The sequence below is a fragment of the Elgaria multicarinata genome, chromosome 4, assembly GCF_023053635.1.
Source record: "Elgaria multicarinata webbii isolate HBS135686 ecotype San Diego chromosome 4, rElgMul1.1.pri, whole genome shotgun sequence".
Classification (NCBI taxonomy): Eukaryota; Metazoa; Chordata; class Lepidosauria; order Squamata; family Anguidae; genus Elgaria; species Elgaria multicarinata.
The window spans coordinates 92,179,217-92,195,564 of record NC_086174.1 but is presented as its reverse complement, the minus strand read 5'-3'; the positions used below and the strand labels follow the sequence as shown (position 1 = coordinate 92,195,564).

Below are 16,348 nucleotides of genomic sequence, written 5' to 3'. Positions count from 1 at the left end.
TTGATGAGAATTCTATAGTTTAACTATATGCTACGTGTACCACCACCTTTTGTCTGTCCTGAATCTCCCACCATTTGGCTTCATTGGGTTGTAGTCCCCAGACTAGACAGAGCTAAATGTAGAGTTTAGAGTCTCCAGCTGGACTCATACCTCTATCCTCACAGGGCCATCTATCATCAGCTGCCCTGTGGGTAGGATTCCAGGAAAGAGAGGGTGAAAGGCAGGCAAAGAAGATACTCAGAAGACACTGACTTTCAATTTCTCCACCAACAGATCTACCAGGTGGGGAAGAATTCCAGGAGAGGATGGGAGGTAGATGAAGAAAACATAGGACACCTGCTCCTGTTTTAGTGAGACTCTCCCTGCCCCCAGGGCCATCTTTCACCAATTGTTCTGTGGAAAGGATCCTGAAGGTTTATCTTGTACTTTTAATATTGCTTGTGGTTTTATTATTTTTGTTACCTGTAAGCCACTTTAGTAGGATTTGTAACCTGAAAGGCAGCATATAACTGTAGTAAATAAATAGTATTGAGAAGTAAACAAACAAAAAGAAACCATCTCCACCCACTTTCTTCACATCACACACACTTTTATACAGCTTTATCATATCTCCTTGTTCCTCACTTTTTTCTAAAGTAAATATAGCCCCAAACAATGTGATCTTTCTGTTTAGGATATTTGCTTTAGTCCCCTGATCATTTTGATTCATTGGTGGCTCTTCTGCACTAATAAGCTGTAAAGGATTCTCTTGAAAATAATGCATTAAAAAACAGGCAGGAAGAATGGGAAGTCTTATCAGTGCAGGTTGGATAATCTAGATGTTGGGGAAAGGAAGGTCTTTTATCCAAAGAACAGCTCACTAGTAAAACCCGAAGCAAGAGCAAATGCTGAAAAAGGTGAAAGATCAGTAAAAACCATGACATGGGGCAGAATCAATATAGTTGAACTCTAGTCCATTGGAAATCACCTGACTTCCATGTAAAGTAACTGGAAAATTAATTTATGGACATTTCAGGAAAATGTTTTAAGAACAACAACTACACATTCTTTCACAGGAAAATCAGTATTAAATAAACTCTGCATAAGAACATAAGAAAAGCCATGCTGGACCAGACCAAGGAGCCATCTTGTCAAGCATTCTGTTCACACAGTGGCCAAACAGCTGCATATGGGAGACACACAAGCAATACATGAGTGCAACAGCACCATCATGCTGATGTTCCCCAGCAACTTGTGTACATAGGCATACTGCTTCTCATGCTGGTGGTAGCATATAGCTGTCAGGACTATAAGCCATGGATACACACAGGGAGTGTAAACAAAATGTCATACATGTCTAACAGTGCTTGTATTAATGCTTACAGTGAGGATAAATTTAATTTCATATACAGGAAAGCCTTGTAGGTAGAAATATGGGAAGAAAGGAGATGATTTATATACTCAGTTTTTGTATTTCACTCTATGTCACTACCAGATTCTTGAAAAATTCAAAATTGCTTTCAGACTAAATTAAGCAAACTAATTATAAACCTGTATATTTTATACAACCTATTATGCTCTCTGACTTCAAACAGTTTCCAGCTGAAGTCAGTCACCTGTTTGGTTATTTAGCATTTCTTTTAATATTAAGGAAATAAAGGGTGGAATCCTATCCATGTTTAGACAGAGAAAAGTTCTATAACTGGCAACATTTCCAGTCAGCCATGCTGCCTAAAGATGCATAAGATTGCACCCTAGATCTATTAAGATTTATGCATTAAGATATGTTGGGTACAAAATAATGACCCAAATACATAAGATTTTAAAACGTTTTCTTGTTGCGGTTGCTTAATATCAAGGGATCAATTTTTTTCTGAGCAAACAGCAATTATAGAAGTACTCCCAGTGGGGGGAAAATACTAGGTAAATGCTAACAGGTTTGATTTTTCCCTAGACTACAACCCAGAGAAGCTTTATACGTGCACAGTTGAGAACCATGAGCATAGCTGGGAATCACTTAACTTTTTGCTACCATAATCAAGGAGGCATATCAAAATCTAAGCTTTGGAGAAAAGATTTCAGAAAAAAGTCTTAACAACAGAATCATCGAGCCAGTTCACACAACATTGCTACCCAGGGCTTACATCCACCTGCTCCCACTGAGCTAAATAACCAGGAATGCTCTGTCTCTAGGTTGTTATCTATGACATCTTAACCTTTGCAGGTTGTTGGAGAAGAGACAACCCAGAGTTAGAACCCAACAGCCCACAATTCTGGGTTTGGATGTCAAGGACAACAACTCAGGGACAGAGCATTCCTAGGTTGATCAGCAAGAGCCATCATGCTCCCTCACTCCCACCTCCTGCACATCAACCCAGCTTTGAAGCAACCCTGTTTTGTGTGTGTGTTTTTAAAGTGTGAACTGGATCATTAATTTCATGAACTTACTTTGGGAAAGTTACTCTTTCTGCCTGACCTGCTTCAAACAAGCTGGGGCATGTGCATCTGTGTGTGTGTGAGAGAGATAAAGAAAGAACTCTTAACATACTTTGCCTGAACTTAAAGGAGTAAGGGCAACATATAAATGTGACAAAAATAATACTGTCGAACTTCTTTGGAATGCAGCTGTACTTTGGTAAAAACAAAAACACAGAATATCACCCATTTTTTATTTCCTCCATTTTTTACTTAATGATACTTATAACATCAACAAAATAACAAATTCTTGGGGCATCTTACAATACAGGCAAACTAATACACAAAAGCTAGAGCTATAAAATCTAAATGTGGGATAAAAACCAGCAGCAGAGGATGAAACACAACAAAATCACAACATCAGAAATTTCACATATGTTAAACTCTTAAAATGTCACAAAATCTATAGATCACTAAAATAATTTAAGATTAAAAACTAAAAGGTCTTGGAAAATAAGATCTTTACCTGGCTTTGAAAAGACCAGAGAATAGGTGTGAAGCAAGCGGAGGACTTCCTTAACTGAGTGCCCTGACTGAAAATGCCCTTGACTTAGTAGCCACATACAGCGGTTTCCAAACAAATCACTGATAATAAAATGGAAGCCATAAATACAGAAAATATAGAATATAGTATCAGTTTACCTAGAATTTTATTGCTTTCTCCTTCTTGTTTATTTCTATACAGTTTGGAGAAGATGGAACGGGAAACATACATAATCCTTCCATTATTAGTTAGGAAAAGAAATAATGCCTTGCTCTTATCAACAAAGAAGAAAAATAGTAAGGCTGCAAAAGCAACAATCTGTCTTGCTTCTACATTATGCAGCAGCAGATGTATGTTTACCAGCACTGGAGTTGGGTGGGGAGGGAGACCAGCTGAGGTTAATCTGAGCACCCATACCATATGTACAGTGGGACGCATACGTTTGCAGCAATTACTCATTACATTTTTAGTTGCAAGCATAAAATATTTTACATATATATGATAAAAAATATGACAGACCAAAGTATTTGTTACCTGCATTGTTTGATTGTTTCTGATAATTCCGGGGGGAAATATCCAACTCTTTCCAAATCAAATGGACTTTCTGAACTTGAGTATCTTTAAATGCTCAATGCAAGCACACAGACTACTCAAATCCAATATTTACAAACCTCTATAGAAGCAAATCCTATTTATGGCATATATGCCTTGTTCTTTTTATCTGGCTACACCTTCATATCTAAATTCTTTGTTCCAAATGTCAATAGGTTCTTGACAGAAATCTTCCTCTCTATAAAAGGAGTCTAAAAATTAATGATAAATTATACAATATCTACACTAATCCAATTTTTAATACTATAACTTTACAAACCAAGATATTTATCCAATTGTAAACTACTGAATTAAAGTATAATGTTGTATTTTAATGTTGTCTTCATGTGCCTTTTGAAGAGCAGGTGCCTTTTATATAGCTGGTAAAAGGCTTTGTTCTAACAAAGCCTCAGACAGCATAAAGGATTTCCACTATGCATCTTTTTTATGTTCTTATATCCAAGGCTCAAGGAGCTCAGAACTGCTTGCATATAGTATGCATTCTACATTAATGCACAAATTGCCTTAATTGTTATTATGTATGCCCTCAAATCCATCTGTCCTGATGTACAGGATTCTTTCTCCATCAAAACAGCAGATCATGGACTCTAGGAGACAGTGATCAGGTGTATTTCTCTTTCTAGCCATGATTCTGGGAGCATCATGGAGACCAGGTCACAGTTTGGTTTTCTATTCTGTTACAGCCCTCTTTTTCTTCTCTCCCTCCAACTGCTATATCGGTTTCCTATTCTTCAAAAAAAAAGTAATTCCTTTTACTTATAAATGGCTTGCCCTTAAGTAGAGGGCATTGTTGCTTCACCCTGTAGCTCAGAAGTCCACCAACATGACTTCCCAACCCTCTCTCCATCGCCCCCCTTCACACAAGTGACAGATTCAGAGCTGTCCCCCACAGCCTTCTGCACATCATCTCCCATGCCTATCCCCATCTCACTGTTTGAACTCTTCCTGCAACTGAGCAGGAATAGTCTTTGGGGCTGGTTGCACATCCCAAGCAGCATTCGGTAGCAAATCATGAGTTAATTTTGGGGGATGTGCACCACATGCAAGTCACTTGTTTTCTGTAAACAAACTCCAAATGGGCTGATCAGAGCTTTACTGTGTTAACGATCCTTAAATTGATGCTAACAGTAAGGTGGTAACCATATAAAGAACTAAGCAGATTTCTGAATGAATGATGATAGGTGTATGGTCTGGAAGAAGAAAAGTCAGAAAGACCAGGAGTTAAAAACATACAAACCATAAATAGAAGCAGTTAGCACATAGAATGGATTTGCAAGACATGACAAATCACCGTAGAAAGACACTTGTCATGTTGTCCAAACCGAGAGCGTTTTCTATGAGTTGGCTTGTTTTTTGAGAAGAAGCCATGACAAGTACCTATGGCTTATTGTAGGGTTGTTTGTGCCCACAAATGGGTAGCTGTGTCATCCAAACTTGGAAAACCAATTTTATCATGGGTTGCTGGGATCGGCTACAGAGCTGCTCAACAAGAGTGGCAAAGAAGTCCATGCCGCTTGCTCTTTGTGATCCTGCCAGTTACTGCCCTCCACCGATGCTGAAACAGCACTTTGGAAGGACTGTCACTTGTTCCTTTCTTTTTAAATTTTTGATGACTCAAAAATGTGCAATTGAAGTTGTATTATTGTTATTATTATTAGTTGGTCTTTCGTAAGTGTACACTTATGGTTCCCCAATATGTGTAGTGTTGCCTGATCAAGTCCCTTGTACCTTTCAACTATCAAAGGGAACAGGGAAGTGAAATCTGTATGAACAACTAACCTACTGTGGCTTATTCACAGTGGCTTTGTGTGACGTGCGAATCTGCCCATTGGCTGGGTTCACACAACATGACAATCCACACTCAAGGTTGAGTATGGGTTGTTGAACTGTGGTTTGTTGTGGTGTGTGAACCTGTTGCACTAACAAACCATGGTTCTTAACCACAAACAACCCACGAAGAACATCAATGGTTTATTGTTGAGTTTTGAATTGCAGGTTCTTTGAATTGCGGGTTCTTCATAGTTAAACTATGATTTGTTAGCACGGCTGGGTTCACACAATAACCCACAGTTCAACAACCCACAGTTGAGTGTGGATTGTTGTGCTGTTTGTGCCCAGTAACTGAATTATAGTTAGAAGGAACCCTGGAAGTCTTCTAATATAAACCTCTGCTTAATTCAAGCCCTACAATGCAGGATGTAACTACAGCATCCCTAATATATGTCTGCTTAGGCTCTCCTTAAATGCTTCCTAGATCTGGGAGACTTTCCATACTATTGAATCCCATCTTTGCGAGGGCTCGTCCCCAAGGAATTACCGATACAGGCTTCCACCACAGGCTAATCTTCACCTGAACACTCTAAGCTGTCCAGCAGCTTTCAGAGATTCTGTGCCATATTACAAAGACCCCTCCTTTCAGCCTGCTCTGCAAAGATTTTTTTTTTAAAGGATGGCATTTTTTACTTACTTGTCCAATGCCCAGAACTTAATAAACCTTTTTGGGGTAATCTAAGAACACAATGCTTAAGCAACCATGGAATCCTGCATATTGGGAAGGTTTTAGTGAGGCATTTCAAAAGGGAACAATACAGTCAAATGTCCAGATATAAAAAGAAGTTTATTTGGGGTAAGGGGAAAACAGGAAAAACAATGATAAATAGAATTCCAAATGAAATTAATGAAGTCAAACTTAGCTAGTTACATGCCACCTATTTGAGCAGAATCTTAGGTTTTAGAGTTCATTCAGAGCCTCTTCTCTGCAGAAAGAGCATCTTGGTCTCTTTATTAGATGTATGTGAGTCTTACTAGCAACATTATCTTGACTACGGAAAGGGACATCTTACTTATGATACCATTTAGTGAATTCTCTCCTTGGAGAGGCTAACCTGGCACCTTTGTTATTCTTTTTTTCAGATTAAGAAAATATACTTTAATTCTCCCATACTTTTAATTTTCAATCTGCAATGAGATGTTGCTGTCAGTTTTACCTATTTAATTTTGTAATGCTTATTGCATGGTTTTAATTATTCTGTTTTATGGATGTCAGCTGCCCTGAGAATAGTTACTGAAAGACAGATGCAAATTAAATAAATCTCAGTAACGTTTATAACAATCCTGTAAGGTAGACTGCCATTATCCTATTTTGTCTGGGGGAGAAGAGGAAAAGTTGAAATATATGAGGGAGGGATAAGAAGCAGAAGCAAAATAATTAGTTGAGCACCATGTTCCATCAGTTAGGACATAGTACTACCAGATTTTTGACCCAACCCATCTCATGCCAAAGAAAAGTTGTGTCACAAGTTAGATGTGCACAGGGTACTTGAAGCGTGTTATGCAGGACATCAGGAGTTCTGACAGTCTTTTCGTCTATTGCAAGAGCACAGCATAGTCAGGTGTCTAGGAGCACCATCGGAGTACATTCCCCTGGCATACTGATCTGTGAATAAGTAGTTCACCAGAGATCCCAGCCCATTCTGTGCAGGGGCAGCTGCGTTGGGCATGATGAATGCCCCCCCCCCAGAGGATGTTTGTAGTGAAACTACCTGGGCTACTTTCATCTTGCACTATAAGATTGGTAAGTAAGCCTGGGCTGAGGCTTCCTTCAGTCACTGGGTGTTACAACAAGTCATCTGAGTCCTCTTTCTTGCTATAAGGCTACATCCCTTCCCTGTTGGAAAGGTCTCCAACACTCCTCCACTGACAGAGAATGCAAAGTTAGACTTACTATTAAGGGTTCTTTTGGACAGCAAAGATTGGATCCAACAGTCTCACCCTTCATTTTGCACAGGAGACTCCTAGGAGTTCAGTATTCCTGTTTGCAGAGTTGCCACTAGGTAGATGGGGCCTCTTCAGCCTTTATCCCAGGGGTGGGCAACCTGTCACCATTGGCTGTTGTGGCTAGGGCTGAAGGTGAGTTGTAAGTCAAAACATCTGGAGCGTCACAAGGTCCCCATCCCTGCTCTATCCCATCCAGTGTTTATTTCCTTCATGCCTGAAGGACTGTTAATACAGTTTACTATCAATTGAAGTTTCTGTTTCCAAGCTACTATTTCAGCTCTACTACTGAAATACCTGACGGACCAAAATTCCTGATGGAGCACCTCTCTTACCTATTTACTAAGCTCATAATCTAAGACCCTCCTCTAGGTGCCTCAGAAGGTGGCAACAAGGGAGAGGGCCTTCTGAGTGGTGGCTCCCCCAATTATGGAACATATTCCCCAGCAGGCTCCACCTGGCACCAACATTGTTATCTTTCCAGCGCCAAGCTCTACTCTCTACATCCTCTACTCTCAAGCATTTGGCAGCATATGATAAGGTTTTAATCAGATCCTAGATTTTCTTATTGTTGTTTAAAATATATGTGTGGGCATGTGTGTGTTGTCTGTTTATATGTAAACAGTTTTTATACTATGTAGAATGTTGTACTTAAGTGTTGTTTTTTGTAAACCACCCAGAGAAATCTTTGTAAACTGCCCAGAGAGCTTTGGCTATTAGGTGTCTAGAAAGGCAATAAATGAAATGGAAGAAATCAAGTGCTGTAGCTGAAAGGGGATTTCCTCTTCCGAGGGCAGGAGGGGAACATCCTGTGGGCCCAACCTTTTCAACCAAGACAGGTTACCCTCTGACACCTGAAACATGCAAAGTTTCAGAGGGACAGATGACATGGTTCATGCGGAAGGAGAGGGTTTTTTTTAAAAAAAATGGGGGGTGGTAGGGTTGAGTGGCATATATCATATTGTTATGCACAGGCAAGAAACCTGCAAAGTTTCAGAAGGATAGGTACTAGAGCTATGATGTATGAAACCAGCTAAACCCTTTCTTTGGTGAAGCATGATGGCATTGGAAGATTTGTTAATAAAGGAATAATGATGTAACATAAAATGTACTGAATGAGACTGGAATCAAAATGGAATCGAAAAATATATATCAAAGTTTAACAAGGGGAAAGAAGAACTACACTAAGGCATAGTGATGGGGAACTGCCTGGTAAGAAAGCCAAGCAAAGAACAAAGACAAAAATAGGGGAATAATAGATCATACACACACACACACCCCTCTGCAGGAAAATAGGAAGGAACTGAATTCAAAACAATTAATACTTAATTCATTTTTCCTAACTAGGAGAAGAGAAAAAGTATTCACTACCTAATTCTATAGCCACACCCAATCACAAAACAGAACAACTAAGATATCAAAGAAGGGTATCTCAAAAAAAATATTTTGCAGGAAAATGTCTGAGAAAAGGACTGAGTTACATCAGAAAGGAAAGGATAATTTTGAATGAAATTAATCGATAATTGAAGCTAAGCTGCCCCACCTAGTAAGAAAGAATCTATCACTTCATTTCTTTTTGCTCTATCATTTATTTATTACATTTCTATACCGCCCAATAGCTGAAGTTCACAAAAATTAAAACCATAAAATACAGCATAAAACTATATATATATATATATATATGTATAAAAAAAAGTACAACCAGAATAAAACAGAGCAGCAATGCAGTGATTTTAAAATACAATAGCAAATTTAGAACAGAGCTGAAAAACTAAAACGTCTGGGAAAATAAAAAGGGGCTGGAAAGAGCACAACACAGGTGCCAAGCAAATCTCTTTAAGAAGCTCATTCTACAACTGGGGTGCCACAGCAGAAAAGGTCCTCTTCCTGGCAGCCCCCTGGCTCACTTCCTTTGGCAGGGGCTCCAAGAGAAGGGCCACTGAAGATGATCTCCGGGTCCAAGCAGGTACATACTGGAGGAGACTATCCTTCAGATAACAGCTCCAAGCTGTTTAGGGTTATGAATGTTAATAAAAGTAATTTGGGTCTCGAAATGGATTGGCAGCCAATGCAACTGGAAAAGTACTGACATAATATGATCACGCTGGACAGTCCCTGACAATTTCACTACCCTGCTTTGGACCTGCTGAATTTTCTTGACTGTCTTTCAAAGGCAGCCCCATGGACAAGAAGTTATCAGAGCATGGATAACTGTAGCTAAGCTATCCCTGTCCAGATAAGGGCATAGTTGGTATATCAGCCTAAGCTGATAAAAGGTGCTCCATGCCACCAAATCAACCCATGCCTCAAATGACGATTTTGGGTACAAGAGCACCCCCAAACTACAAACCTGATCCTTTAGGGGGAGTACAACCACCTCCAGAACAGGTTGAACATCACTTAGCCATGCAGATGAACCAATCACCAACAGTACTTCCATCTTGTCTGCACTGAGTCTCAGTTTATTGATACTTATCCAGTCCATTACCATGGCCAGGCACTGATTCAGAACAGACACTGCCTCACCTGGATTTGATGAAAAGGAGAAATAGAGCTAGGTGTCATCCGCATATTTATGAGACCTCAGCCCATACATCCAGATAAACTCCCCCAGCAGTTTCACATAGATGTTAAACAGCATGTGAGATAAAAATAGAGCCCTATGGAACCCCATAGCATAGTTGGCAAAGCACTGAGCAATAATCCCCCTGCATCATCTTCTAGAATCGGCCATCCAAGTAGGATTGGAAGTACTGTAACACAGTGCCTCCAACTCCCAACCCAGACAACCTATCCAGAAGAATACCATGGCTGCGAGAGGTCCAAGAGAATCAACAGTGTCACACTTCCCCTGTCCCTCTGTTGGCAAAGATCACGCCACAGGGCAGCCAAGCCAGTTTCCATTCCAAAGGTAGGCCTAAAGTTACTACACTCTAAGTTTCTACACTGTACTGAGAGAAAGGGAAGAGAATAAGAATTTTTATGAAATATTCAATAAAACTCAATTCCTCCCACAAAGGACAGTGACTGGATCCCATGATAATACATGCCAAGTATTAATCAGCATTTAGAGAAAAGAAACTAAAATACATTATTTGCAGGAGACATAGACCTGGTTCACACCTAACAGGTCATGGTTAACACAACCCATGGGTTGTCATACACAAGTGGGAGAAAGCGAGCACAATGTCTCCCATACATCCACCACTTCCACTTTTAATCAAGAACCTACTATCATTCCATTCATAGGTTGATGAATGTGATGTGAAAACCTGGAGCGCTGGGTTGTTAAGCAACCCAGCATTTAACCCATGATTTGTTGGTGGATTAAGCACGGGGTGTAGCTCCAAAACAATGCAGTGCTCCAGGTTTGCATGTCACGCTCAACACCCTATGGACAAGCCAATTGTAGGTTGTTGTTTTAAAAGCAACATGCTATCTCCAGCTCATCCCCAACAGCCCTTCACTGGGTTTGCATGACAACCCATCATGGGTAACTAGCAACAATGGCTGTCGTGTCATCTGAAACTAGACCACTTCCCACAAAGTGGCTTTACTTTGGGGCAACAAACTACCCTGACAATTCATTGCTTGTTCTAAGGGCTGTTCAACCCACAATAGGTTGGCACCTTGTCTGAACCTGAAAGAGCCATTTCATCGTGGGTTGTCTGAACCTGACAGAGCCATTTCATTGTGGGTATCAGCAAGCAAACACTCAGCAAAAGTAGCCAAAACCCCCAACACTCTATGCAATCTCACCCATGCCCCCTTCAGTAACAGCTCCTCCAAGTGGCACTTTGGAGCTACCGTCACTGGTTCATCCTCCTCTTTCAAAAAATAATAATCAGCCCCAGACATTTATACAACTGTCTTTTTACTTATTTTTACTTATTGTTATTTTGTCAATCTTTTGCAGCTATTCAATATGTGTAGTTTGCCTAGTCAATTTCCTTGTATGTTTCAGCTGTCAAAGGGAACAGGAAGTGGAGTATGTAACATGCAAGGCAGCTGAGGAGATGAGACTGCATATAGACTAATTTGCACACAATTGCCAAGGTATAAAAATGTAATAAATAAATAAATAAATTGCTGAGCCATCAATGGAAACACTCTGGTCAAGGGGGAAAAGCAGAAAATTTCTGGGGCCAACCCGCCCCCGACTCCAATTACACATTTTTGAGGGTCTGATTTTTATTTTTTATATAAATAAGGGCAGTGAATGAAAAAGGGTAGTGACCAGAGCAGGAAACAAGACAGGTTCTGCTGCGAAGGACACTGGGATACTGCCTGGAGGAATGAAAGGGAGAACTCAGGAGAGCCTGATCATCTGTCGGGGATACCATGGGTTGTTCTGTGAAAAATCCACACTATGTAGTTGATTCACAGGGTGGATTCTTTAACATATAGAATGTTATGTGTGAACTGGCTTATAGGCCTTTTTCACTAACCCATGGTTTATTTAACCCACGATTAATTTAACCCATGGTTAATCCATGGTTTGTAATCCTATCCAGGGTTTGCCTGGCAAAAAAATTGAACAAAAATGCTTTGTTTTCTCAATCCCTGGGTTGGTGGTTTCCCTCCTTTTATACCAAATGCCTTTACATCACTATAGAACTAGCATGTAGGATGTCTGGTTTTTTTTTTTTTTTACCACTCTTGCCTTCCAGCTCTGTAGCCTGGTGAACAACCCAGGGTTCTAGGTTAAAAAACCCAGAGTTCACAACTCAACAACAAACCATGGGTTATTCTTCTGGATTGTTCATGATTAATAAACAATGGCTTGTTAGCACAGCCATATTCATGCATTACAACAATCCAGAATTCAATAAACCATACTATGGCTTAGTGTTATTTTCAAACCAGATCATAAAGTCTGTGCATTTCTGAAATGCAACTGGCTAATGAAGCCTTGTTCTGGAGCAGCTTCATTTCTGTTGTCTCTGGACTGAAGCCCAGTTTGGGAAGCAACAAAACTCTACCAAAGCATCCTGATTCCGCTCGGCTTCATTGTTCATAATGTCTGAACCCAGAATCAAAGATTGTTGGGGATGGAGTAAATCAGACTTCAAACCCAAGAGTAAACCATGCCATGTGAATCAGGCCAATGACTCTTACAGCCCATTCTAAGGCATGTTTGCTTGGAAGTAAGTCCCACTGAATTCACTGTGGTTTATTCACAAGCAAACATGAATAGGGTGCAGTCTTAAGGGTACTCAGAAATGTTACCCAAATCTTGTCCCATTCTCTGGAATTGCCTCAAGGAAATGTGTGAGGCTCATTCTTTCAGTTTTTAGGTTATAAATATAAGCACACTTTCCTGCTAGTAAATCTGATTGAATACAGTGGGATGTATTCCTGCATTGAGCAGGGGTTGGACTCGATGGCCTTGTAGGCCCCTTCCAACTCTGCTATTCTATGATTCTATGTACTTTTAAGTAAGTATGCATAGAATTACACTGTTAAAAGGACAGTAAAGAATATTTTTATTTATTCCACAAGGTATTGGGGATTTTATCTAGATGCTTTTGATGCTGCAATTATGTTGACTTTTCTTTTTTTATGTTTCATTGTTATCTTAGATTTTTATTTATTGCAAACCACCTTAGGAGTTGTGTAGAACAGAAAGACACTACATACATTTAAAATTAAACAGTAACTCAGTAGGATTTTATCTTGGCTTACTTATTTGTAGTTGCTACTAACCTCTCCTTTCCCTCACATCCTATGGCATGTGTGGAGAACTCTGGGGAAGGGAGGGGTGTTTTTTCTGCCTTAACACTGGGGTTTTCCAGAGTGAAGCACTGTTTTTCCCTTCTGTAAAAGCCCAATGGGGAAAGGAAAGAAAACATCATATTCATTCCCCAAGTTGTCCATGAATTGCAGAGAAGATGGAAGAATGAGGGTGTTTACTTTGCCTTTGTGTTGGACTTTCACAGAATACACACTGCTTTTCCTTCTCATTATGTGCACGGAGTGTGTAGGACATAAGCAGTCACCAAATGGGACACTTGCTGTTGTTGCTAGATAGATTTGTGGAAAAATGCAAAAATACTCAAAGGGAAACAGCAGTATTGATTGGAATACTTTGAAAAAGCATATCCTATTGCCTTATAAGGAACTACACTTATGCACAAAAAGCCATCTTGCTTCCACAGATAAAGTTTATGAATTATTAAAACAATTACAGAGAAATGCATAATACTCAAATATTCTCCTTTCATAAAATAGTTGAAAAACTACTTAGATTTAACATATTTATACTATTGCCAAGTACACGTAGAATACCAAATACACACAAACTGTAAGAGAAAAGTTTTCACTGTTTTATATCAGTGTATCTTTGTGATGTCAAACTACTTTTTCTTTATTCATTTACAATACTCGTCCTTAGTCTGAACTGTTGTGTGCCTTGCTTGTAGAATTCCTGCCTTTCATTATGCCGTCAATAATATTAATACATACGTTACATGGCCCACCTGCAACACGCAAGCTATGCAGTTGGCCAGGTCACTTTATGGCTACCATGGGCTGCATGACATTAGCAAAGACTGATTTGCTAAACAGTAGTGGGTAGTAACATGAAATGTTTTTTTATTAAGAAAAACAGACTAAAAACAGGAGTTGGCTAGATTAGGGATGCAGTGACTTGACTGAGTAACTTCTACTCTGTAAAAGAAGGCACAAGGAATAGAATGCAATAATATACTACTCTTTTTAAAAATTATTTTAAAGAACACCATGTCAGAAAATCTCTGAAGGTCAACAAGTGCCTAGATTGGCCCATTCTTATAGTACTAAGGAATGTTTGGACTTTGTACAATGGCAAGTGAAATACAGGTTTTGCCAGTGTTTGACGGTATACCTATCATAGAAATCCAACAAAACCTTTTAAATCAAGTACAAGCTCACAACCTTCCTACACCAGGTGTAGAAATTCCACACCTGAAGATGTTATGTTTTAAAACGAAAAACCCCCAGGATGAGTTATGGCTCAGCACTGCCACTAGTACAAAAGCAGTGTTTATACAGCTGCATTTCATTATGGCTTATAATATACGGGGGCGGGAGTGGTGGATATTCGCCCGCTTCCAACTGCGCTTTGCACGAGGATTATGCACTACACGGAGACACACCGCCAGCAAGTACAGACCGCCCTATATCCTCCACCCACCTTTACTGTGCGACGGTAAGGGTCAGTCCCGAAAGCAGAAGGCGCTCTCCCGGCGTCGCTCGCATGCGGCTACAAACACAATACACCGAAACACACGGGGTGGCTGTCTACCTCCTCCTTCCCTGCTATCACCAGGCGGGGCCCCGGGCATAGACGAGTTCACTCAACCGCAGCGGCCGAAGGGGTGGCGGCAAGCAGGTGAGGCACACGCTGCAGCGCGCCAACACCGCAGGGAGGAAGATAAACCGGGGGTGAAGGAGGAAGGGCAGCGCCTGTCTGTCTGTCAGTCAGTCACAAAAAGGAAAGGCAGCCCTGACTATGTATGGGCTGAGGGGACGAGACAGCTGCAGGAATCCCAGCGCCCAACGCAGCCCCCCCGCAATAATCTCACCCCCACCCCACCCCACCCCCGCCACCGTGCCCTGCCTGGGCGGGTCTCTCTTACCTGACGGGGTGGCTCCGAAGACTCTCACCACGGGCACCTTCTTGACCGGGGCCTCTCTGAAGTGGGACTGGCAGGGGTCCAGGCCGGGCAGAGGGCTGCTCATGTAGTAATCGGCGGTCACGACCCTCATTGAGAACATGTTCGCCACTGCGAGGAGAGGTGCCCGCTGAGGGCGACCGTTGGGCGCAACCCCGACGCTGGGGCTTCCCCCCCCCCGCGCCTCCTCAGGCTGCCGCTGCTGCCGCCCCGCCGCAGCCCCCTCCTCCTTTCCTCACCCGCCTGTCGCGCGCTCGCTTCCGCGCATGGACGAGCGGACGGTCCGCGCGGGGTGGTGGGGGGCGGGGAGAGGCAGGCAGGAAGGCTCCGCCGTGCGCGCGCGCGCTCACCGACAGTAGGCCAAGCTCTAGAACCAAGCAAATTGCGTGCGCTTCTTGGTCAAAACCCGCCCTTTGCCTTGAGCGCGGGAGCACCGTAGCAGTAGTTTCTGGACTGCAGCTGTTGTTGCCATGATGATGACGTCACGGACCCAGCCACCTTCGTTGCGTGACGGAAGGGGAGTGGTGTCGGCTGAGGAGTGCAGGGCGGGTGGGTTTTCTCCTCCTACTCTCAGCTTCAGCGCGAGAATGCCCTCTCCCTCGAGGGGTGCTTTTTTTTAAAAGAAGCCTCTTGCTTAGTGAGTGGTGCTATCGATAGCTCGGCGTTCGGCCTCCCGGAGTTGAGGAAGGGCGGAGAACGCCGAGTCGCGGATGGGCGTAGAGGCTTGGATTAGGATGCTATGATTAGGCTCCATGTTTAGCCGCCATTTCGGAAGTAGAGACGTGTAGCTGTAAGGAAAGGTGAGTTCTTGGGAGACGGGAGTGGGGGGGGGGGGTTTTCAAGCGAAGCCTCATGTCCCTAACACCAGACACAGAGAAGAGGAAGGCGGGAATGAGTCGAGGCCCCTTCTGAGGTAATGGTTGTTGGGCGCGCGCATTCTCTCCCTCCCTTCTATCTCTCCGGGTGAACGAGAAGAAAGATGAATGGGGAGCTGGGAGCAGCCTATAAAAGGGCGGTGGGTGTGAAGTATGTTATTGGTGGGAGGGGAGGGGCTGTTGCCGCGAGCACGCAGGCGCCGCAGTAGAAGAGACAGTCGCGCTCTTCCCTTTCTAGTCCCCTCTCGTGACAGGTCCCAAAACTGGCTTAGCGTGTAAATAATTCCTCCCAAAACATAGCGGTGCAACACCCCTCCTCCCCCGCAAATAAATCTAGTACTTCCTTCATGGAGAAAGGCTGTTTTCGTGATGTTATCCATTCTTTACATTTATTTATATGAATTACATCTGCTATTTCGATATGTGATATGTTTTACATTAGATGTGTGATGTTCTAACTTAACATACAAAATGTTAGTAATGAACTAATGTCA

General features: G+C 41.9%; 1 protein-coding gene across 1 annotated transcript in view; it reads right to left on the bottom strand.

Moving 5' to 3' along the window:
• Positions 1–15,136, bottom strand: part of REV3L (REV3 like, DNA directed polymerase zeta catalytic subunit) — an 83,855-nt gene extending 68,719 nt beyond the window's left edge. Inside the window, exon 1 of the mRNA XM_063124779.1 lies at positions 14,944–15,136. Coding sequence (XP_062980849.1) covers positions 14,944–15,082 — 139 coding nt within the window. The 5' untranslated portion in view covers positions 15,083–15,136. The remainder of the gene's footprint in view (positions 1–14,943) is intronic.
• Between the last annotated feature and the right edge of the window lie 1,212 nt (positions 15,137–16,348).